General features: G+C 42.5%; 1 protein-coding gene across 1 annotated transcript; it reads left to right on the plus strand.

The window, feature by feature from the left end:
- Positions 1 to 14,771: 14,771 nt before the first annotated feature.
- Positions 14,772 to 25,910, plus strand: crlf1a (cytokine receptor-like factor 1a). Its single transcript, XM_036553861.1, has 8 exons — positions 14,772 to 14,836; positions 18,032 to 18,310; positions 19,059 to 19,188; positions 19,665 to 19,834; positions 21,772 to 21,929; positions 23,686 to 23,854; positions 24,980 to 25,186; positions 25,894 to 25,910. Exons 1-8 carry the CDS (start codon positions 14,779 to 14,781, stop codon positions 25,908 to 25,910), a joined length of 1,188 nt encoding a protein of 395 aa, XP_036409754.1. The 5' UTR covers positions 14,772 to 14,778.
- Positions 25,911 to 26,169: the final 259 nt, after the last annotated feature.

The raw sequence follows: 26,169 nt of genomic DNA on the forward strand, positions 1-26,169 counted from the left end.
GCATAATGTTCACACAAAAACATGCATACGCACACTCTTTCTCAAACACACGTACGCACACGTGCACACGCCACAAAAATACAGACATCCACTGTTTTATGGATGCAGGTATGACTAAGCACGCCAACTCAGGTCCGATACGCCTGGCGCTGAGACTGTAACAACATATGGTTTGTACACGGTCATAATTTAGCTTTTTGTAAATATAATGCAAATCTAGATTAAAACTAAATAAGGGGTGGTCCACACAAATTCCGCCAATGCGCGATGACTAGCTCCCACAATTCCTAAAAATGAAATTGCTACAATGCACAAATTATACATTGATGGCCATAAACCCGTCATAATATGTGGCTCGGTTTTAAACACACAATCACAATATTTCTCAACGATAAATAGTTGATAAAGCGCTTATAAGTCTATCATGACATGACGGCTCAAGTTAGGGTAACAGTTTCCGCATTTAGCTAAACGTCAAAGTCAACGCTGCTCTCTAACGGCGAGAGATGGGAGTGAAATTACAGATGCTAAGAGAGGGCAGAACTGTAGAACCAAAAATGAAAACATAATTGTGCAAACGCGGTCTCTTTGAAATTACTCAGTTTCATGTATGAAACAATTTATAAAATTAAGCAAACCACTGAACAATCCTGAACAATCCATGTCATTTCTGTCAGTCATACACGTGCATTATGAAATAAGAAATAACCATGGTACATTCAAAGATTCATTTTAATTTATTTGCATGTTTTGTTTTATCATTCAATAATATGTGGCTTGGTTTCCTTTTATTTGCAATTCATTCTTTCAATTGGTTAGAAAAGTTCAACAGTAAGGAAACTCACCAAAACAAAAACACTGAACTTTTACTGGCAGGTGTTATTGCCTACTGCAGCAACTGTTATTGGTTGTAGGGGCAGTGGGCAAAGAGATATTTCTTCTGGCGCACATTAAGACTCATACTTATGAAGAAGATATTTATCACACTTTGACTTTCGTGTCCGAAAATACAATCGTGATGTCAGCCTTCCCTCAATATTCGAACAGATCATTGCATGCATTTGTGGATAAAGGTTGACAAACAGAAGCAGGGAAAAACGAGAGCAAACAAAAGTCCAAATAATCCAGTAAGGATCTTTATTACAATCTTACAATACATGTTTTTTCACATTATTCAGCTGATTTGTAATACAGGCGCACTTGATATTCACTGTACTCACAAGCTGAGTTGCAAAAATAAACAATAATAAAAAAAATAAACTAATCAGAGCATTCATCATATTTTGTGCAGTGTGCAAACCACTCCTTTTCAATTTTCTACATATTTTAGGTTCCATGCACCCTTGGATAACACTGCATTCAAATCTCTCTTGGCTGAACGCAGCAATTTTTGACCTCAGACATTTATTTCCAGTTTCTATAAATACCCTGTGAAGATTAGCAGCACTTTGCAACACTCTGACCTGGCCACGAATGTGTGGATTGTTCATTTTAGCATGTAAGTACTCACTGGGTCTTTTAAAAACATCTGCTTTGCCATAATAGTTTCATCTCAATGGATTTGTGTGTAAGCAAACTGAGGGACCGTAAATCTAAAATCTAAAATCTAAATCTAAAATTAGAAAGCCATGATGCCTCTGAGACCGAAAAACTTCTGTCTGTCTACTTCCCTCTCGCAGCTAACTTCTCACTGCAGCAGGGTCCCACATTCCTGAGCTGTACTGCTTGTTGGTATGCTTGAATTTACAATCTGTATTTAGAGCATGTCAACCAATTTGGTGAGCATTTAACCATTTTCTTTTCCACCTCTGACCTTTAGGAAATGTGTCCATGAATCAATAAAGGAAGACAAACAGCTGGTGGAGCTCTTAGCTTGTGAAGCGGTGCACAACTCCAACAGTTTGATTGCAGGTGTTCTCCCACCGGCTGAGTTTATAACCCACCATGTGATGCACACAAAGCTTCCACCCCCCCCAACACACACACACGCAGACACACAAACACACACACACACGCACACACACACACACACACACACACTATTAACTATTAACTAACTATTTTCTCATTGCATAAATCAGACAAAAAACCCCAAATCAGACAACATTAACTGGCACAGTATTTTATTTGAAAATCCACTGAAATACTGATAAACGCCAAAAATCCTTTTTTATCATAGGAAGCAAAAGAACCAATGAATCGACAGTGCAATCCTCTGCTGCCTAATCTGAGTGACAGCTAACCAACAGGCCAGCTCTCATTCTGAAAACAGAGGTGAAAGTCAAATGATGAATGATGCTCTCTTTGACCATGTTGCCCTTTACCCAGAATTCCTGGGCTTTCCTGTAGCTGTAGCTGATAGGCATCAGATCCTCGGTATGTAACTCTGAGAATCAGACTGCTCAAGTCAGGCTCTGCTGCTCTCATAAAGCTATGGGGTGCATGACACTGCATAATTAGCAAATCTACAGCAGGCATATAGAACTGCCCAAAACATAACCATTCCAAAGTTACATGTATGCATCATTGTGTGGGACCTTACTCTCTGTGGTTTCTAAAAAAGCACCTAAATTTAAATTCCTCTTTAATGACATCTGCATGTGTATCTTCAGTTTCACAGAAAACAAGCCTCTCTTTGTTCACTCAGAAGCTCCAATCCAACATGTCTGGCACATTCTAGAAAAACTACAACTCAAACAGGAGCGCAGCCACAAACAAAGGCAAATTAACAGCGTTAGAGGATGTTTTCCTTATGGGTTTTCCTGGCTAAGATTGCGATAACATCAGGAAAAAGTAGCCCTAAAAGTTACACCAAAGCCCAGACTCATTAGCCCATCAGAGAATAGATTTACCCAAGACCACTGTTGCTGGCAGTAACACCACCTCCTTTAACCTGATTGGCGGATGGCCAGAGCAATGCAACCCACAGGAGTCAAATGGTAGCAGGGTGACTCTTCCATTTTTTTAAACATTCTCCAGGTGTTCTGTCTTTTTCTTGTTGCTCGGCTGAAATGAAATGAGAACTGCAATGATTTGTCATATCACATTGTTTCACAATGAATTCTAAATTCCCTGTGGGGCACATGCTTCAGTTTAATATTAAACACAGGAGGCATGGCTTGACTCACACAAAGAAGAATCTTATTACAGCTGCGTTTGAGAACTAGAACTGTCCGTGCAAACTAGAAATCTGTGCAAAACATCAGAAATAATTTCAGTGCATTTACTGTGAAGTCTAAACAAAACATTGGCTACTTTTTATTCTCCTTGATCAAACTATGTTGACAAAATAAAACCACATTAAACAATGAGAGCTGCGGTCATATCATTTGTGGAAGTTTTTGATCAATATTCTTAAAGCAGGAGCTAAGAGTGGAGACCATGGTTGGGAAGCAGTAAATAGCAGATGCAGAATCAGAGAAAGCACAGAGCAGGCCTGAGGTTCTGCAGGGAGGATAACAACTGGCTGAACACTGGAAAAACCCTGCCATCAGTGAAACCAACGGGGCCGGTCTTACATCTGCCATCCATTACTGGAGAAAATGCTAAAGGTGATCTGCTGGCTTTAGAAACTATGCGAAGGAGAGGGATCGTTTACCTGATCAGAACCCATCTTATTTCCCTTATTTGGGCTTTCTGGGATTTTTTGTTTTTCAAAGGGGTGGGGGTAGGAGGAGGGGAATAGGTATTCCTCTCCTCTACATCTGTATGTTAGGAAAGGCTGCTGCAAGCATGGGGTCTTGCAGGTACTGCTCAAAGCCTGATTCTAACTTGACTGTTCTCCTCCCATCTGAAGTGACTACATTACAATACATTATTGTCAATAACAGATGCTCTCACCCAGAGCAACTTACACAAATTACACTTTTTGCATGTATTGTTATTATTATTTACAGCTGGATACTTACTGAGGGAATTCTGGGTGAAGTACTTTGCCCAGGGGTACAGCAGCAGTGCCCCAGCGGGGAATCGCACCAGCAACCTTTCGGTTACGAGTCCTGCTCCTCAACCACTATGCTGCACTGCCGTCCTGTGACGACACATTCAGGGTGTGGGGACTGCCTTGCCTTCCTGTCCTGGCTGAAGCCTCTCAGCTCACAGGTGCTGGAGCGTGTCTCACACTAAAACATTTAAAGGCCACCTGAGGTGGGTCTGTGCGAAAGGAACATGCAGGGAGAGTGTTTGTTTGGACGTCCATTTAAAAATCAGCCCAGAGAGGGCCACCCGGTCTGGCACGTGCTTGGCTCATCAAAATCCATCCTCTGTCTGGGATTAATTTCCAAATACTTCCGTACTTTTTTTTTTTTAGAGAAAATAGCCAATTATATTTGCCAGCTAGATGATGATTGTGAGCAAGCCACTTTTTTTTTCAGAAGACTGCATCAGGCAACCCCCAAAGCAAAGACATCTAACGCTCCATTGGTCCTCATGTTTGAAAGTCAAACAATTACAGAGATTCATCAACAAACAAACTGAATAGGTTTTAACTGAGGGGGTTAAAATTCCATACCTCACATCATCAGATTGTGATGTCACAATAGCAGCGACCACATGTTACAGAGGTAACGCAACTTCCACACTGCGAGCTCAGAAGTAACAAGGCTACCGCACTTGACCTGGGAATCCAATCCAGTCCCCTGACCCAAGATTTCCCTGCAGCAATCAACAGTGAGGAGCAGGCGGCAGTAATTTGTTCCACATGCCGGCTCCCGCCCACGAGCCCTCTGTAATCAAGAGCAATCAAAGCATCTCTGGCTCATCCCGGGCTTTGTGGTCTGCTGTACTGTCATGTGTGGCAATGCTGGAAAGTTCATTCATGTAAATGTCCTGTTTAATTTGTACCTTGTACAACTGCCAGCTCATGTACTGTTTCCAGTTATATTATACCCAAGAGGGAACAGACCTTCCTCCCTGAATTGATTTGCTTGCTCTCTTTCGCTACATCTGTCACTTGGACAGTTAAGCTTGGTTGGGTAATCGATCTGACCAGCGCAACGTTTTGTGCTTAACTCTGAATAAAAAGTTTCTGCAACCATGAAATACTTTTGATACTTACAAATCATCACGAGGTCAGCGGTCACGGAAGCCATTGAAAAACATTTCAAGGGAATCCAAAAAAAAAAAAAACGATACTTGCCTAAATGTGTTACTCAACATTAAGAACAAAGCATCATGGTGGTTGGAATTAATAACCCCTTCCTCTTTCTGTTTTGAACTTTTTTATGAATCTGGATCGGGTCCTTAAAGAGGATGCCAGCCTCTGCCCATGGCTAACTAAACTCAGCCCTTGGTGAGGCGTCTCTATGACGGTGCCTCCTTGCACAGCACATCCTGAATCACTGCCACACTCAGCACCTTATTCTGCAATATTCACTTGTTCAGCATATGTCCCCATACAGGGTGTCTTATATAACTTAGCATCACCACATGCTAGGCCTTTATGTCTTTGGATGCTCAACTCAAGCGATTTAGTTTGAGTGTGCTGCCCAGCTTGGGAGTTGAACTCGTAACCTCCTTCTGGTCAGGAGGCTAGTTTCCTGGTCACTGGTCTACAGTGTTATTTCATCATTTAGTCATTTATTTTCCTTTGTGAAAGGCCTCTACACCTCAAGCCACAGATGAGCTGAGGTGGCCCTGAATGCATGAAACCTGTTGTTCCCTCTCCCACCCGTTGACTCACCTGGTACACTGCTACCTTGTCAACCAGCATGGTGAAGGTCTGTGTGGAAGAGGTAAGGCTGTAGGCAGAGCTGACAATGTGTCTATGTCAGCTGGGTGCCATTTCCACGGCACTGGAGGGGTGGTGGTGTGCTGAGGCATTCGGGAGGGAGAGGAAAAGTTTCTGAGGATCAGCAGGGTTTGGCAATTCTGTGAAGTGATGAACTAAAAAGGTAGCGAACTAGCTGGGTTTGGAATTGAAATGCTGGAGGTTCAGAACAGGAACTGGGAACTGTGATTTCTACCCCTGACCAAGGGCACTTTGATGAATGATGAGCTGCACAAATGAATAACAAGCAAGATGTGGATCGGCACATCTGCTATGCCAAAAAATAATACAACACAGCTAGGATTTGAATGTGTGGATCCATGTAGCACACCCAGAAACATCTAGCAGTGATCCAGTGACAGAATGGATTGGATTAGCCCTGCTGGGTGATGGGACCCATTCCTAGCCACAAAGCACCAGTTCACACAGTCTGTGTGGCTCCTGGCGGCCTAGCTAGGTATGCACCTCCAGGGACACAGCACACACAGCATCAACACAGCATCAGCACAGGCTTTGTCAGTCACCCCTGCACAGTCACAGTGACATTACATTATTGCCGTTTAGCAGGCACTCTTATCCAGAGCGACTTGCATTACATGCATTTAGCCAACACCCTTATCCACAGTGACTTCCAGCCCAAGAGAACGCCAGCACAATAAACCTTACATAGGTTACAATTTTTAAAAAAGCATTACTCAGGCAATTGTGGGTTAAGTACATTGCCCAAGAGTACAATAGCAGTGTCCCAGAGGGGAATCGAACTGGCAGCCTTTCAGTTACGAGTCCTGCTCCTTACCACTATGCTACACTAACGCCCCGGTACCACCACGGCCACTGCCATCTGTGCTGACTGCAGGCCAACTGCTGTCTTTAACAGAACAGCTTCTCACACCAGGCACATGCAGGGCTGGTATGAACAGATAAAAGAGAACCACTCTTATGCCATTTTGAGCTGGGATTTTAACCTGACATCTGTGGATTCAATGGCAAAGGGGGCTGTTGCACCATTTAGGAACAAATTGCCTGGATGGCTTTTGGAAAAAGTAACAGCAGAAATGGGTCTGGCGTCAGTGGAGCATAGTGGTAAGGAGCAAGACTCGTAATCAACTTGATTCACCCTTGGTCAAGGTACTTAACCCAGAATTGTCTCAGTAAATGTCCAGCTGTATAAATGGGTAACGTAAAAAAAATATAACCTACGCAAGTCGCTCTGGATAACTGTGTCTGCTAAATGCCAATAATATAATGTAATGTAATCTGTAAAGTATAAATTACACCCATTATAAAGGCATCTGCCAAGCAAATATACAATGATCACAGAATAGCAAGGAGGGCAAGTGCTTTAAATTTTGCCTGATGCAATATGAAGCAGTGGTCTGATTTTCTACCACTGAGAAATGTTTGGATCAAAGCCAGACTAAGTCTGAGGCATATCCAGCTAGCAGAGCTGCCAAAACCCCAAACAACCCCCAAAAACTCCCATCCTGCTCCAACCCGCTCAATCTGGCAGCAGTTGTTACCACCCAGACCCTCGGTGTGCTATGAGCCAAGCTGTCCGGCATCCCTGATACTGCTGCCTGCTGGGTTGAAAGACTGCCTCTGTGACAATTCATGATGAGCTGGCAACCCTGCTGATCAAAGTTCAGCTCTAGGTCCTGCTGGAGACCGAAGAGGGCAGCAAATAAGTTGAGCAAAAGCAAAAAGCCTCATAAGCTGACTTAATCCTCACTTAGACCAATGTAATCACATGCTACTAATGATACAGGATCTGCCTGAGATCTGATAAACGTTGCTGAGAACTGTCAAAGCCTTTAGCTTTTGTTTTATGCAAAAGGAATTCATCTTCCAGTCTCAAAATAGCAGCAGTAATCAATCAACTTTTATCTGATATTGCATGCTATAGATTCGTATGTCATGGAGGAATTTACAGTCTACTATTTCCACAGAATATAAAAAAAAAACAGAAGAATCCTCGTGGTACATAATGGTAAAAAACCCATTCCCTGATACCTTGCAGTAGGTGATCAAAATAAACTCCTGGGCCAAGATATAAGCCAAGATATTTCACAGGTGTATAAGCCATTAACATGAGTGCCAGCCAGTCTGCAACAGAGTGATGGAGCAGGATGCAGGGACTCTGTCCATATCCTCAGGGTCCTATGAGGATGAAGGCACAGAGAAAGATGGTAGAACCAGGTGGCTGGCCTGAGTTCAGATGCCTTCACTCACCGTGGTCACCGGATTGGCTCAACCATCAGCCATCTCGCCCAGTGGTTAGCTTTCAGTGACACAGCTCAGCTATTAAATGTGCCTCCACCATCTCAAACAATAGCCTCCATACTCTATCAGATTCTGTTACATACAGTGCATTGACTCCCTGAGGACAACAGCAAATGTATGGCTGGTTTACAAAGGAGCTTTGTTGAAGAAAATTAAATCAGCGCAGTTGTTCGAGACTGGGAACATATAAGCACATAGACCCAATGTAATAATGCACCCTACTGAGACATTGCCTACCTTCAAGACAAATTGATTTAAGGGTTAACTTGTTAACTATTTATTTCATTGTTTATATATTGCGAATGTTACTATTTTGCTACTCTCCAATTCACTGTTCTTTAAAAAAAAAAAAAAAATGTGTTTATTTATTTAAACGGCATAGGCAATTATGACCACATGCGCAAAATTAACACCGAACATCTGGCTACACACCCCCCTCTCCAGAATTAATCTAACAGTTCCGTCAAAACAAAACTTCCCAACTGCACATTTCGTACAATGTTTATGTGAATTTGCATACCTTAATGTGCGTTTGGATTTGAATCATTTGAAACAGTTGTTCTGACAAAGAGAATTCCTTTGACAGGCCAATGGGTTCGTCCTTGGCATCAAATGAACTGATAGGTTAATAAAAACAGTCTGTTAAACGGCGAATGTTATATTGAATAAGCACTGCTGTTAGTCATTTTATGCTGTGTTCGATAAACCCACATGCTGTGATTGCTGTAAATTTGTGGCCTGTCAGTGCCATACGCATACCTGTAAACTATCTTTCTTCAGTTCGACAAAATCACAGCTCAGCGACGGAAGTGCGCGTCCCCTGTGTTGACCCTAATAAAAATGACTGATAAATAACAGCGCTTGAAAGAAGAACAGATGATCAGCTCGCACAAAAAACACTCCCATACCCAAGGAATGCTACCTGTTATAGCGAACACGGAAAATGAGCGCCTGTTGAGTTCAAACGAAGAGTAACAGCACGGCGCAGTGCCACACGAGCACAGTAGGTATTAAAGGCGAGAACATTTTCGCCAGCCATGAGTTAAGTTGGCTGAAACTGCTGACTGATAATTAAAACAATCTCGCTCCCTTGTTCGCACATCTGTTGTTGTGAAGAAGGCTGCATACATCCGTTAAAATGGATGCCTTTCAGGGTGAAAATCCGTGTGAGGCAGTGCCAGTTATTTTTTATGGAAGCATTTTTTTGCGCAAATAAGGCACACATTTGAGTCTACTGCAACAGCAATCATAGTGTAGCATTAACCTATTACAAGTACCATCCGATACAAATATTGTTTATTCTAAATTCGCTTTTCAGCACAAGTGGAATATTCTTCACTTTTTAGTGCGGACGATGCATGATTTCATTTTTTATCACGTGTCTCTCACTAAAGAGGTGTTTTGCGTTTTGAGTTCGTGGTTACTAAAATATTCTTGCAAAGAATCGGAAATTGTGTAAGGAACTATGTACTACGTCTCCTAGCGTTTTTCTGAGATCCACGACATCCCCATCAAAATGGGATCCGAAAAATCCCAGTTTGCGTTCTTTGTTCGAATCCATTACTATAAACAATCCACAGCGCAAAACAGATTAAATTTATTTTTTAAATATAAATATTTAAATGTTTATTTTTCAAGCTATTACTGGTGGTAATGGAACTCAACGCGCGCAAATCTACACTCAATGTAAATCATGACTGATTTTTTTTTCCACAAACAAAACCCACTGTTTCTCCAAATCTAATTTCTCTGGTTATCCTGAAAATTCTCAAATATCACTGTCAAAACAGCGAGTAGGCCTAAACATATATTTGCACAGCATGAATCGTTTCTTCGCCGTGTGTGGACGCACTGATATATAAACCTTTAATTTCGCAAGTCAATCATAAGGTGTACCGAAAATAACATCCTGGGCTATTTTCCGATTGCATGATAAAATAATAACATGGTATTATTTATGTACATCGGGAAGTTGTTTACATTTTATTGGCATTCGTCATGAAATTACAGATTGCAAACAATTTCCTAACACTACAGGATTAGAACTTTGTGCACCGTGTTACAGTAGGAGTGAAGTATAACGACAATATGCAATCACAATATTCATCTTTATCACTATATTTTGCCACCTTTCTCGGCCTCATAGCTGAAAGTCACCATAATTAAAGGTGTTCAGCTATAATAGATGAAAACATAACATGGTATACTTTCTTTGGCTTCATTATAAGGAAAACTATTCTGACGTGGAGTAATAAAAAGCACATGATTTTATAGCAGCCCAGCCAGATGCTGGCTTGGAAAATGAAAAAAAGATTAAGTCCAGAGGTTTCTGGGCAATGTGTCAATCAATTAAAGGTTATCATAAAATCTCATGATTAGATGTGGATTTTATTAAGCCACAAATTGGGTGTGATGTATAAAAGTCATGTAGATAATCGAATATGTAATATATTTCAATAAAGAAATCTTTTTGGATGGTTGCAAAAAGTCAGCTAATTACAAAAGTTCTGATAACTGAGGGGGAAATGTAGTACCTAAAATCGCAGATTTATGGTAATGGTAGGGTGTATTTATTCTTTCACTAAATGGAAAATCTAGTGATAATGACAAAAGTAACAATGCCTTTAGTTTGTGGTTTTATTTATGTATCACGAAGGCCAAAAGCTTCCTGTTAGACCAGGGTTTCAGAACTTGTTTTTGAGCCCACTTTGTGTATGCTGATTTTCGTTGTAATCAAAACTGTAATTCCTCAGGTGCAATTGATCAACCCACAGACAGCACATGTCGGAATTAGACAATTTGTGTCATTGGGAAAATAATCTGATGTTTATTCAAGGACAATCACATCTGTTCGCAGCCAAATAATGCAAATTGATTCTGTAGTTCACTGTGTGGCAACACCTTAAGAAAGAAGTCATCTGCTTGCTTTGCTTGATTTCTTGACTGATTAAATGATAGAATCATTCTACAGTCTGAAAAGCTGATGGCGCAAGCTTCTGGTTACTGACGCTAAACACCTGTCTGCAGAAAAAAGGAAAAGTTCAAAAGGAAAGAAAATGGTACTGAGCCAAACCTGAAGTCTGTTACAAATTACTTTAAAGACAAAATGATGGAAGCACTTAAATGCGTGTTGTCAATTACCTTAATTGGTCAAGAGATTTGTTGGACCTAAAACTGGCACACATGGGGAGGGGGAAGTACCGAGTCTGGGAAGCCCTGTTATAGACTGAATATTCCCCCCTGTCTGATCACAGCTGAATTGTAGCTGCTGTAATGTGGCATAACATGCTGCTGTAATGTGGTGTAACATGCTGCTGTAATGTGGCATATTGTGCCTCAATTAGACTGTAAATGTTGTAACGTGGTGTAATGTGCTACTGTAATGTTATGTAATGTGCCCTTTCCTGGCTGAACTTGTTGTAACGGGGTGGAACATGCTGTTGTAATGCAGTGTAATGTGCTGCTGTAATGTGGTGTAACATGCCCCTGCTGCTGTAATGCTGTGCGCTGCAGTAATATGACACAGTGTGCAAGAGTCAGTAATCCAATTTAATTGACATATTTCACATCTGGAATCTTTGCAGTTTTCATTTGCTAATTGCCTTCACCTGCAGGACTTTAACCCTGATCCCATGGCTGTAGATAATTCTTCATTTTTAGATGTTGGGTCGGCTCTTGTTTTTGTGTCGCCTGACTGAAAGGGGTCTGTGCTTTGAGAAAAAAATGTTTTTGTACTGAAACGGATAAGTTAATGCTTTTTATTAATTAATGAGAGTATCTGGATTCATTCAGGGAACAGATGGATACACACATTTACAGGCCTTCATTTTTTTCTGTTCCCTTGTTTGTTTTTATTTCCGTTGTTCCAGGAGTGTCTCTCAGCCACCCATTCCAAGGGTCAGGGAATCATTTCCCATTTTCCCCCAACTGGCTCTGGGTTGTCTGGTTTTCCAGTTCCATCTGGAAAACACACTCTGCCTGACGCTTTGCGACAATGCAAATGGAAAACACGCTGACAAATTTTGATTGATTTATTGAGCACTTCCATGACTGTCATTCCACAGCACAAGTCTCGTGTGTCCTTTTCACACTTTAATATTTACTGAAACATACCTTGTTGCGGAAATGTTGTACTTTGTCACCTATGAATGGAGACCTATGATCATTGATCTGTCTGTGTAGTTGAGACTGTGTGGCACAGATGCTGCAACATCAGGACAGATGGAAAAATCGAAATGACTTAATCGGACTCTCCCAACAGTCCCTTCATAGATCCAGCACCCAAATGTAAAAGAACTCCAGCTGTCCTCTTGGCTGTAAGGTTGGCAGTCGACCTCTGGGCTATTTTAAATCAGAGTTGATATCTCACTAAATGGGCACTAGAATAGCCAGACGCTAGTCGTAAAGTTACGTCACAGTCTCAGTCCACAAAACATTCAGTATCTGGGAAGGGACAGCTTTCCAGGAGAAATCCAACTCATGACAATACACCAGGGCCACTCACCATGAGATGGCCATTACTAACTTGCAGGGACAACGGCATCCTGCCCTGTGCAACAAAGCATGCCATTGTGGTGCAGTGCAGTTGGAGACTGTACAGGAACTTCATGGGCTATTGCATAAATATAGACATCTTCCAAACTCGCACTGGGTCTGTGAGTCACTGTGCTAATCAGCACCGCTTGTGTCCTGTGCCCGGATGTCTTATTAGTCACGGAGGGCTTCTGGGATATTACCCCTGAAATTAGCACCGGTAACAAAAGGGTTAAACAGCAGACATTCTTATATTTATATGTCTTCTTTGAACCAGTTTGTTTAACTACCGTAGGGCCAAGCATTAAACGATTACAGGTTAAGAATTTTCCCGCCAGCCTACATCTCATGGCTGCATTCCAGAATTCAACATGCAAAAAAAGAAAAAAATGACTAAAGGACTTTTTTTTTGTTGAAGTGAGAATGTTGTGGTGCTGGTAGCAACAGCCCCCAACAGTGGCCCATACTTTTTTAACCTTAGCAAAAATCGCCGACCCAAAAACTGCCTCTGGCTTTGTTCTCCTTGCTCTTCTCTGTCCCACTCCGCCCTTACAGTGAAGTTGCATTTAAAAGAAAACAGAACTGAACAGCTTTCACGAGATGAGCCTGCTTCGCCCTTCACCCTCCACATGCAGCATGCTTCAGTGAGAGAGATGAAACATCCTTCTTCTTGCTTCTCTTAGCATCATTTGCATCCTTCCATGACAGCCTTATAACTCGCTCCAGACAAGATCACCCGACATATAAATTAATTGTGAGTTAAGTAATAATCAAATCAAAGGAAAACCACTTTATTTGTCTCAAGGCGGTAGAAAAAACATAGCTGAGCAGCTAGCCAAGAATATTTCAATGAGTGGTGTTATGAGTGCAGTAGGTCCAAGGCATGCCCCATATGCCAAGTGCTATAAAGTGTAAGTACTTCCGTCTGGGGTACCAAGCCTCTGTGCCAAAATTACACAGTGAAAAACATTTTTGTAGCATCCTACGTTACTACGGTAACCCTTGCTAAACCAAATTTGAACAGAGACCAGAGAGTGCAATGGTTTTGTTATTCCGGTGTACCACATTGCTGTACACACAGGAGGTATAAAACAAATCTGGGTGTTTTTTCTTGTTCATTGATTTCAGTCATCTCAATCGACTGACTCAAAATACGACTACCTTTGGTCCATAGTAACAACAGAATAATTTCTGAAGTTGCGAAGTTAGGCCATGCTTAATGTGCATACACCACGCTTTCTGAAGACTGTCAGAAAAGACCTTTCCTTATCTCTTTGCCTGATACCCCAATGATCTTTCAGATCACACAAGACTTTAAAATTACATTCAGAAATTTCTCGGTTTTCCAGCGTTACAGTATGATACAAGTAAATGTTACAAATAGGATAAAAGACAGCCACCGTTTTCTTTGGAAGTCAGGCTGCCAAATTTTGAAGCTCTATTTAGACGTGTGAACTCTGAAGCAGGCTCCATAAATTTGTAGACATAGAAACCAGGCGAAACGTGTTTCTGGTGAGGGAAAGGTTCACACATCATAACATCAAAATAAATACACCGCCACCTTCGTTAACTGAACGACTGTTCTCGTTGCCGCGGGCAAAGTTTTTTCTTTTTTTTCATTATAACCGAGGAAGAAAAAGGGGGATTACGCAATTTTTTTCCTCCTTAAGAACTTTCCCTGCGCCTGTCAGCCTTCCACCGCGCCGCACAGGTTTCGCGAATTCGACTGACTCACTCGCCCACCAGACGGCATTGTCAATAGCTGCTGGTCGGATTATGGAAAATGCCGAAGTCTTTTACTCTCACACGCATCCCGGTCCGGACAGGAGGGAGGAATGAGGTATTAGACAAAAAAGAACAGAAAGAGGCAAAAATGACTCCTGACTGTGTGGGAAGACAAGGGAGGGGCGTGGAAAGTATCAACTTGTATATTTTAGCGAGCTTTTGAGGCGTGCACCAAAGCAAACCATTAGCAACTGACGGGAAAGCTGAAGGTATCGAAAGCTTGCAAACAGTGGTGTGAGGTAGGAGCATAGCTAACGTATATTAATAAGTACTTTCGGTCTCGCAAGTCGCAAAAAAAACAGTCTGTTTCACCAGCAATATTTGAGTAGTTTCTCTCCTGCAAGTGTGCGTAATATACAAGACAAGGACCGCGAAAGACGGAGAAATCGGCAACGAAAAGAAGTTCCCTGAATATGATCACCTTTCTGTGTCTCGTGTTGTGTGTTACCCGAGTGCTGTCTTCGTCCACGCGTAAGTACTACAATAACGTGGAACATCTTTAAGCTGTTGCACTGCTGAATATTGATTTAAACCTCTGACGGCGTCACACTTCTCTAATGATAACACACTTTCGTTTACATACATTGGTATTTAAACGTGTGTAACGATGAATAGAAGTTACTTAAATAGGCAAATATCCATAGCTTCGCATGCTAATTTTCAAAAGAAGCAATACATTTTACTCTTGATTTCAAGTCCGTGAAAGTGAATTGTTAGTCTGTCTGAAGTTCTTTTTAATGACACTTGAGGGGAAAAAAACATTTGAAACACTGTACTTTTGCACAGAGATGCACTGTTGAGAAATACTCAGGAGTTAAGAATTTCAACGAGTTGTACCATAATTCTTATAACACATGGAGCGTTACGTGCTTTAACCTGTAGCAGAGTGGATTGTTAGCGAGCCCAGTTAGCCCACATCATATTTTCTGGTTTTAAAGAACGTCGGCAACCTGTCGTGTCCAATTATTGCCGATCGCTACGTTATAAACATTGCAGAACATCCTTGTGCGTACATAAACGTCGCAATGCTGAAACTATATATAGCCAATATCACTGCACCTACCTGCAAAATTCCGAGCTGTAATTATCGCATTTTTTTTCATCTCGAATATGATAGGGAGATTGGAAAGATAAGAGGTTGTTTCGAGACAATTTTTACTGTATCTTTTATCATTAAATCACATTTGAATTTTTTTTTCATTCTGAGTTAAAACGTTAAATGTGCTGGTGTGGAAATTTTTAAATATTGTCGCACATAATTTCTGTCCTGCATAAAAGTTCAGCACGTGAGAGTGCAGAGGTGTGACATTGGAGTGAATCACGTTCAACTGCATGAAAGTCTCAAGTGTCCATTTAGCGCCATGGGTCTTCTCATCGCATTTTCAAGAGCTTAAAATTATTTTTGAATTAAATAGCTTTTAAGAGAAGACCTCTTAATGAATACAATTTGTAGTGGGGAATGTGGCAATAATAGCTGGGATGGGGTAACTAATTAGTATGTGCGTCATATCCATTACCCAGTACAGCAGTATTGAAATTTATGCATTACAGACCTCCCTGGTTCTCTGATATTTCTTTGCTCAAAGCTCAAATTTTAGTCAAGAATGAGAAAATATGGATTAATAATTGTTAACTGTGTTAGTTGATCCTCTGTTGAGGCTAGCTTAAATTTTAAATATGTACATTTGAAACATTATTTCCCTGCACTCTGCTCAACACTTGTTTTAAAATATACAAAACCACTATAGAACACTGAGTCTTGATTTTTTAAAATAATATTTTGATCACTGCCTTATGTTGTTCTGCCTTGACACAATTAAAAATAAATAACAGTGACATATAGAATGAGTTTTTGATATGTATCACTCAGTGTGGAGCAGTTAACTTGCCCCTCTCCCACTTTGACTTAATTACACTGTCTGATCCATAAAACACATTACAATAAGCTAAATATGACAAAAGACAGCCAAATGTCATAGTGCATGTCATAGGGCTACAATTTAAAACATGTGCAATGGATGATAAAATGTTCAATCAAACACTGGGAATGAGCTCTTAGCTAAATGTCAGATGGATTGTGTTTGTATATGCAAATGGTACTGAGACATTGTTGGAACAGAACAATGTTTGGAGTCATGTTCCATTGTAATCAATAACACAGTTATATTTGACTGTGGTTTGTTAAGTAGATTACAGTGTTTGGTAAATATTAGTTGAGCCTTCAATCTATCAAATCACATATAATTTAAGTGTTTTTAAGTGTGTTTTTTTCATGGGGAAGTTTTGCTGGTGATGGGTCCGATTTGAGTACCTGTAAGACCCTTTTCAAATGTAGCTACCTCTGAATTTTAGTGTTAGAATTGCAGTTCTTAGGTCCTGGGGTTTGAAGGCATTGAATAAACTAAGTTAAACAAACATGAAGATTAACAGTGTATTACACTCCCTGGCTGACTGACAGCACAGCCAAGAATACCAAAAACAGGTGTACATTTTTTATCTTCATCGTGGCATTGTGGGTAATCCGGGGGTTTACTGTGGACAGCTTTGTATTGGCTTTGGGGTTAGAATGTTGCCTTCGCAATCATGGCCTAAAACTGATGGGCCCTACTTCATGAGACCTGCTGTTTGAAACATGTTATATTTTATAGCCCATTTCCTGTTTGGGCACCAACTACAAAACCACAGAACAGAGAAAATAAGTAAAGTTAATAGCTACTCTCATTAAAATGTTTGAATTAAAGGACTTGCGTTTATATTCCCGTATTTTTTCCTTCCTCCTGGCCTCTGGTGCTGTGAAATGTGTTTTAATCACGATCATTTTCGAGTTGTAATTTTCTGCTGCTAGGAGAGCCTCCTTTTTCCTGACAGAGGCCACAGGGAACACATATCCAGCCTTGGTCTGTTAGCAATATTAATCACAGTATTTGAATTCAAATAATATCTGTATTTATATTATGCATGAAGTCTGGATTTCATATGACCAAAGAAGCCCCTTTGAAAAAGCTAAATGTGGTGTTTCAATATATTTCAGAATCTAATGCACAGTGATTGATCACTAACTGTAAATTCTGTATATACACTAGATATATCTAATAATTTACCTATGTTGTAGAAACCGTGGTAGACCAACTCATTCAGTTCTCCCTAGAAATATGCAGGCCTAACACATTTTTAAAGCTTCATGCTAACTGAAAAAAACGCAAATTTAACAGGAGGAATTAGGAATCAAAAGAACAGAGCATTTTATGAGAGCTGCGTTGTGTACAGATTAATGTAAAACCAGCCCAAACCCAAAGAACATGGGCTGCTACACCAACTGCTGTCTGGCCCAGTGCACGGCATTTCTGTTTTTTTTTTTTCAGAGCTTTTCACATACATATTTATTACGAGCTGGATACACCTGAGTAAAGATCACAGTGTCCTCAGCAGTGCTGTAAAGCGTAAAAGGTTTTGACGGGCAAGCTTGCGTGAACTTTTTGTGTACAGCAGTAATTACACAGCTGTTTTAGCACCAAAAGCCGTAAATCCACTGCCATTTTCAGTGAGTAATAAATAACACTGTCTCATCTGTCTGTCTCTCCTGTCTCTGCCCCGCCCTACCCCTCCCCTCCCTTGCCATGCCCCGCCCCCTCCCTGGCTCTACCCCGCCCCATTCCCCGCTCCCAGAGCTGGCTGCTGTCTTCCCCCAGGACCCTGCCCTGCGCATTGGCTCCAGCCTGACAGCGACCTGCGTGGTGAGCGCCGAGCTTGGTTTGCACACCAGCACCCTCTACTGGACGCTGAACGGGAAGCGCCTGCCGAGCGGCTCCTACAGCGTGCTGAGCCCCACTGCGCTGAGTGTCACTTTGCCGCGTCTCAACGGCTCACGGCAGCAGTCCGGGGACAACTTGGTGTGCCACAGTAGCGGGGGGCACGTGCTGGCAGGGTCCTGTCTCTACGTGGGCAGTAAGTGTCAGGCAGGAAGCTCAGAATACATTGGAGAGGGGCTGATGGGAGATGAGGTCCAGAACTGGAGGTTTTGTAGTCCATTTAAACTCAGCCTTCCCTCCTCAGACTCCCAGGCCAACACTCAACAGTTGTTGCAGTCAGTGTTTAATGTTTTCACCGTGAACTTGTGAACACTTACATAAACCCTGTAAGATAGCCAGTCTGCTACCCTGCCATGCTTTTAACACCTGTGTGGTCCTTTAACACAAAGCCGGTGACAGGGCATGTTGGGGTTACCATGAAACTGCTTTTGTACCAGCAGTGTGAAACTGTGAAAGAGGTGAGATTACCTCATTCTTTCTTCAGAATGCCGGAATCATGTCGGTGAGCCTCTGAATGCCGTCCCCAAATCCTCTTGTCATGCGGCACAGGAGAGGATGATCCCCTAACCACAGTCATGCGTAGCCGCTTTTGTTTTCCATGGCTGAACGCACCCTTGGAAAGGTTCCAGAAGTTAAATAAGGGTGACAGGTTTAACGTCTCGCATCGGCAGCTCTGAACGTCGGGGTCGGAAGTGTTTTTTTCAAGTTCACGTATTTGGGGGTGGAGGGGGGATGGGGGGGTCACCCACTGTTTGTCTCCGCTGTGTGGTGCTTTGGATTCTGTTGTCCTCACCTTTTTTAAATGAAAGGTGCATTACTCGCCACCGCGTCAACCAATGAATAAAATGTCTTGTTTTTCTCTCTCTCTTTTTGTTTTTCCCCAGTGCCCCCTGAGAAGCCAGTGAACCTCACCTGTTGGTCGCGGAACACAAAAGATCTCACCTGCAAGTGGGCTCCTGGAGGACAGGGAGAGACCTACATCAGAACCAAATACACCCTCAAGTACAAGCTGAGGTAAGTCTGCTGCACTGTGCTGAAATCCTGAACACCATCAGCACAGCCTTCATCTGTGCTGCGGGGCTCTGACCTCTGTCTCTGCAAAATTGATTTGAGATATATTAATCTTATGTTAAAAGTAAGGTCTTGCAGAGTGTTTACACAAAGGGAGTGGGGGTTCTGTGCGAATGTTTTTAGTTTTACTGTCTTTCAGCACAGTTGCTGTAAGAGCAATTAAACAATTGAGAAAAAAAAATCATAATTTGGGAAACAAATATTGCTTTTCATGCATGAATTTTTTATTTTTTGTAAGCATAGTTGAGATAAAATCCATTAGATAAAAGCATCTGCCATAAATATAAGAAAGTTACTGCCATTTGTATTTGTTAGTGCATAAGAGAAGGGGTATAGGAGAATGAAATCTCATGCAAGCTTTAGGTGCATAATAGATTTGTGCTGTGACCTGTCGGAGTGTTTGGCTTGGCTCTACGCAGGTGGTATGGGCGAGAAAAGGAATGTGAAGATTACAACACCGGGCAGCCCTACACCTGCTACATCCCCCGTGATCTGGCTCTCTTCACCCCTTACGAGATCTGGGTGGAGGCGACCAATCAGCTGGGAGCCGCCACCTCTGACGTCATCATCCTAGACATCCTTGATGTGGGTGAGTGAGTTGAACTCTGACCTCGTTCCCACCTGTCTGTCTGCCGCTTCTTGCTCACACTTCCTGGGGGTGACACGGCAGATGAAAGAGCGAGCACCCTGACGTTGCCAGGGGGACGGGGTGGGTCCGTGACGAATGCCTCCATAACTGTAGCTGCCCCGCCCTTCCCTATAGACAAAAGCATCCTACCTTTGACTCCCCACAGACGGCACACGCCCGTTTCCTGTGAGAACGGAATTTTACAAGCTCTCCGCTAACCCCGGTGTCATGGAAACCCCTCAAGCTATTGCAGTGTAGGATACTGGGAGGAAACAGTGGGATTAAGTGAGTGACAGGGCTGTAGACCAAAATACTCTTTTTGCAATACTCATACCTATACTTATATGCATATCCATATTTAACAACTTCAATAAAAATGTATCATTTTAAAATCCAATAAATAAAAGGCTCTGTCCCTAGTGTAGGAAAGGAATGGCGAAAATCCCATGAGGTAACCGACTTCATGTTCCATCCTGGCTTCTTCTGTGCCCCACCCTCTAGAGCCTGTGGGTGGGGGCAGAGGAGGCAGGATGGTGGATGCCAAAGGCCTGGCACGCTCCTGCCATATCAGGCCTCCACCCCCTCCATCCTGGGCGTGCGACACGTCATAGTTGATTCCAGTGTCTGCCTTCAGGGGCCGTTCCTAGCTGATAAACCCAATAAAGCGCATCTGTGTGCATTTAAGAGAAAAAACATGAACGTGGACGAGAAGCAATATAACCAAAGGACAAAGTCAAAAGCCGGCAGTGATGAAAAATATTTATGTGAGGATTTCTTTATTAACGCCATCAAAGCACCCCAGATTATTCATTCATTTATTTTTTTGTTAAATAGGGAAGTATGTCTTGAGGCTCTGGATGAAACTTCTGCTGTAAACATTAGAGGGGTTTGGATGGTTTTTCACAGAAGCTGATCTGATTTCTGTTCCCAGGGTTGGATTAATAAACAGTGGTGGGGAACAGAGGGAGAGAAGGGGAGAGAGAAAAACAAAGAGGGAGAGAGAGGGGGGGTTGCATACTTAATTTGAAAGGAGAGCTTCAGCACTAGTGTGAACCCTGGACAACTGCAGAGACTCAACGCTCCATATCCATATTTCAAGGACAAACTAACTAAAGCGCCTACAAATGTTAGACGCTACATACTGAAGACATACGTACATTAATGAGGACATGGAAATATTATGTGAGTCACGGTCAGTCTGCTGAGAGAGATGAAACAAAATAAGTCAATCTCGAGCATGAGGAAAGGTCATGGCTTTGTGGTGCATGCTAAACAGCCCAGGAAAACAATGAGAAAGGCATTGTGGGAACACAAAGGCAGCACAAGCCACGGGGCTTTTTGACCATCTCATAACTCTTCTGCTCAGTCCGTACTTGCTTTTGACATTTGACATCCACACCCAGTTCGCTTACCTGGATCTTTACCTGGTGATTTTTACAGGTGCATCAGCCACCAGAGTTTGATTGGCTGGTGTTCGCAGTCACCGCTGAACACGTGTTGTGTATTTCTCTCCGTATGTCCTGTGGGAAACAGGTGCACCAGGTTGGGTCAGACTGTTTAACACACCTCTGTTAAAAAGAAAAGGTGATTGCTGATGTCAGTGTTTATATAATAAATTGCAAATTGCCAGGAGCGTGCCCAGCCAACACCGGTGTTGTAGCTTGATTTGTGCCACCGGGCTCCAGCCTCTGGCTCTGCAGAATTCATTTGAAATATATTAATCTTATGTCAACAGGAAGGACTTCTTAAGTGGTACACTTACCAATTAAGTCATCCACTTTTGGCTCAGTGGTGGCGTGCGCGCGCACTTCACACACACGTATTCCCAGGTCCTGTTGCCTCGTCTCCTCTCCCCTGACCTTGTGTCACCATGCGTCTGTGTCCCCCTCTCGTCCCAGTGACCACAGATCCCCCCGCCAACGTCCACGTGAGCCGTGTCGGGGAGCTGGAGGACCAGCTGAGCGTGCGCTGGGGCACCCCCCCGGCCCTCAAAGACTTCCTCTTCCAGGCCAAATACCAGATCCGCTACCGGCTGGAGGACAGCACCGACTGGAAGGTACAGCACAATGCAGCACCAACATGCAGCAATAATGCAGCATTCTACACTGCAGCATGCTACAGTACAGTACGGTGGTGTATCCAACCAGCTGATGTTTGATATCAACTCCAGTTTTACTGTACTGAGCCATTTAGGACTTACAATCTACACGTATGTTACATGTCACATTATATATGTTTCGTTTATTTTGCTTGGCGGACACCCTTAGGCAGGGTATGTATTATGTCCTGTAATCTATGTAATAGATACTATACTTATTGGAGGTATGAGTTTGAGCTATGAGGTGGGTAGAGCGCATGGTAACCCTTAGACACCTGGGGTGAGTGTTTATTCCAGCTTTAGGATGGTTATGACCTGTCTGTACGAGGGCAAACACAGTCCAGCATTGTTTACCTGTTCAGAATACCAAAGAAACATTTTTACACTGATGGACACTGAAATGTTGCTCCATCAGTTCCCCTGTGTTTGCCGATAAAATGGATAATAATTTTTTTTCTTTGTAGCTTTATAGCGTGGCTGTATTTTTGTTGAAGCACGTAACTTTTTATAGTTTGTGAATAGTGAATAGTTTACTTTGGGTGAACACACCAGTAAAGGGGCATTATCACTTTTATCTACCTGAGGAGTACGCTGGTAATTTTTTAAGATTGAAACAAAAAAAAAACACCCTTCAAATAAACTGTGCTTTTACAATGCTCATGCTTTTCATCTGGATTCAATCTGAGTGCATGTTTTCACTCAGCGTGGGCAGACGTTCAGGGTGCATAAAATCAGATTCAAAGGTTCTATTTTTGAAAACACTGTTAAACGGTATTAAAGCCGAAGCACCGCACTGTCATCACGTACTAAGCTCGCCATTAATCAAAAAGGACTCCCCGAACCGAAAGTTTGCGTGCTTTCTTTACGAACGCAGAGACTGCCGCATTGTGCGTCTGCATGAGAATATCATGGCTGAGGTGACTTCAGGCAGTGACAGGACAAACAAATCACAAGTTCATTTCAGTAAGACACTCTGAAAACCAGGGGAGCAAAGCGCACTATACACAGCTCTGCACACATAATCATCGTCTGTCTTTCACACCGCTCGCTAACGTAAATGATAATCTATCTGCAGCAGTTGACATTCCTGCATTTCAGTCATTTTTTGCTCTTTTGTTCAAACATGTAGCATTTGTGGGGAAATTAGTGAGGAGGCGAAGAGAGACGTTGGCTTGTCAGTGTCTCTTTGTTGTCGGTACTGTCTTCCGAATTGCAATTACTGAACCTGTAATAAGTAATAAATATCTGGTTATCTCTGGGGGCAGTGTGGGAGACACCAGTGAGATGCAAAGCGATGTTGTGCCAAAAACGGGTGGAAGAACGCCGTGTGTATGCTTGTGAATGTCAGTAACATTTATCGTCTGAGGCTAATGTCTTTGTGGGCTTTTGTCTTCAATACATGTCAGATCATCTCCCGGAAAATCAGACCAGTGTTTTGGCCCTAAGCGTGAGCTTGTGCCTGCTTGTTAGCGGGTTTAGTTGTTAAAAGTCAGTCTGTGTGTACTGTGTGTGTGTGTGTGCATGCTTGTGTGTGCGATTGTTTGTGTGAGTAATGTGTATTGTTTGTGTGTACTGTGTGTGTTCTGTCTCTGAGTCTGAGACTTTGGATGAAGTCTTCTGAGTGAATGTATTCTACATCAGCATGCTGTTGGTTATGTGAGAGATTCATATACTCATGCATCCTGTTATGTGATTCATATTTTCACCCTACCAGGTTATGAAGGATGTTGGCAATCAGACGTCCTGCAGGCTGGCTGGTCTGAGGTCAGGGACAGTTTACTTTGTCCAGGTGCGCTGTAACCCCGTGGGAATCTACGGCTCCAGGAATGCTGGGATATGGAGTGACTGGAGCAGCCCCACTGCGGCCTCGACCCCCCACAGTGGTGAGCTGGGGAGGGGGGGGGTGAGCTAGGGGGAAATTGACAATGCAGAGGTATCACTCAGCAGTCACGTTTAGACCAGACTGGTTGACTGCCAGATGTATGCCTACTGAACGTTTTTGATTTTGTCTGAGGCTCAGGGTCTTGGTACCAGGGTCAGGCTCAGACTATAGGTCAGTGCTTTTTTTCCATTGACCTTGTCAACCAGAAGGGGGGAAAAAAAACACCTCAGAAAACTAATTCTGGTATTTGAAATATCAATAGTGTGAACAGAGAATGGAGTGAAAGATTTAATTTCACCAGATGTCCACATATTAAGCTTCAGCTTAAATATATTTTATTTTAATGTAGTTTAATAACATTATACACTGCACAGAATAAAGGCTATAATATTGGAATTATTCTTAGATGGGACAACAGTATCCTGTTAAAATGAGATTCAGACAGTAATGTGATTCTGTTCGCTTGCTGACGAAGGCACCTCACTGCTTTGGGCCTAAAGAAAACTCTTAAAATAATGTAATTGGCATCTTTCATGGAAAGATTAAAATAATTGGAGCAGGCTGGAAAAAAGGCTATGGGGGACATTTGATCAGTGTATTTCTTCTTAAATATTCCCAGATGGATGTAGTTAAACACTGCCAGTCAACTCAATTACTGCTCAACTCAATTTCTCAAAAATATGTATCAATTACTGTCTTCAGCAGTTATTTATTTGCAGAGGGAAGAAAACTGTAAATTCTTATCAAACATTGTTAGTCAGTTTTATTTCAGGCAGGAGGTATAATTGTATTACATTGCACAGTTGCTTTCGTGTTTGCATTTTCACTGACATTGTAGGTCCTCTTCTCTCTGTATTAAGTTATTTTTCTCTCCTCTTGTCTGAATTGGAGAAATGAACCAGCTAATCAAGTGACGACAGGGGAATGTAGTCAATCAAACCGATTATCGGACTGCGTCTGTCTGTCTGTGGTTAAGACGCTCATTTTCTCTGTCTCCGAACATCCCAAACCTATTTGATGATTTCCTTGGAACAGACATTTTTTTCCAGCTCACATCCTCCCTTGATGCTAATTCAGTGTGAACGCACCGTAACGCCAAGGACACTCACCCTCCTCTCCCCAGCAGAGCGCCTGCAGAGCGGGTCATGTGATCCCAAGTCGGGGGAGCAGAACTCCACCCTGCGCCGCGAACTCAAGCAGTTTTTTGGCTGGGTCCGCAAGCACGCCTTCGGCTGCAACAGCATGAGTATCAAGCTCTATGACCAGTGGCGCGTCTGGCTGCAGAAGTCCCACAAAACGCGCAACCAGGTCGGTAAGGAGCATTTTTCCTGCTGTTTGTCCTTCACTCGCCCCCTGGAAACGCAGGCCTTATCACTTGCCATTTATTTTGTTGGATCTGCTTGCTTTCAGTGTCATGGGCTGAGCGTTCAAACCCGAGAACTTCCTAGACGTAAAAAACTTGTTTATACATGCATGATAACATATTTCAGTTCAGTGACCAAAGTTTTCTTTAAGCTCTTTTCGCTGTCAGTTTTTTTATTTGAGTTGGCATGAAGCAAAGTCACATGCAGTGATGTTACTAGCTTTGTTTTTAGTCTCCATGAACACAGCTTGATTTAACATTATTACAAGTCTTCTTTTTTCACTTTCAGATTCTACCAGGCGATGAATCATAGCACATCCCTAAAAGAAGATATGGACAAAAGTTAACTTTTGAGTGAGAGGTCCCTTGTTCTGGAATGATGTTGGGTTCCACACAGCAAAGGTTCCGCCCCACATTGAATCCACGTGGAACATTCAGCAAACAAACATTTGTGGAGGAATGACTTTTCTCTAGAACCTCATGGTGCACTGCATCAGGAACTCTTGCAACAGGCTTGATTTTCTTCATGGTGTTGAGGCAGAGATCCCACAAGCAGAATTGTTTTCAGACAACGGGGGAGTCCGGAACAACTCACCACCGTGCCCATCAGACTTCATAATGTCTTCTGAACGCACAGTGTTACAGAATGAGATTCTCTGATGTAAATATGCTCTCAGTTTGGAACGCTGAATAGACCAAGAGTCTGCATGCAGCATCAGTAAGCATTTATCATTTGGTTTGCAGATCCGGCAGGAGGAGGCCTTAGTGTGGGATTGCATCAGTCATGGCATATATAAGGCCGTGCTGTTGACAGGCCTGGAGTCCTCTCAGCACAAGCCGGAACCCCTTTTTTATCCTCCTTCCAGAAGTTGGAGGGGGATAATACCAGCAAAGACTGTGTAAGAAGAGATACGCCTTTGTGTGGCATGCTGTGGGATTGACAAGGAGTGTTG

Source organism: Megalops cyprinoides, chromosome 20 (genome assembly GCF_013368585.1).
Source record: "Megalops cyprinoides isolate fMegCyp1 chromosome 20, fMegCyp1.pri, whole genome shotgun sequence".
Classification (NCBI taxonomy): domain Eukaryota; kingdom Metazoa; phylum Chordata; class Actinopteri; order Elopiformes; family Megalopidae; genus Megalops; species Megalops cyprinoides.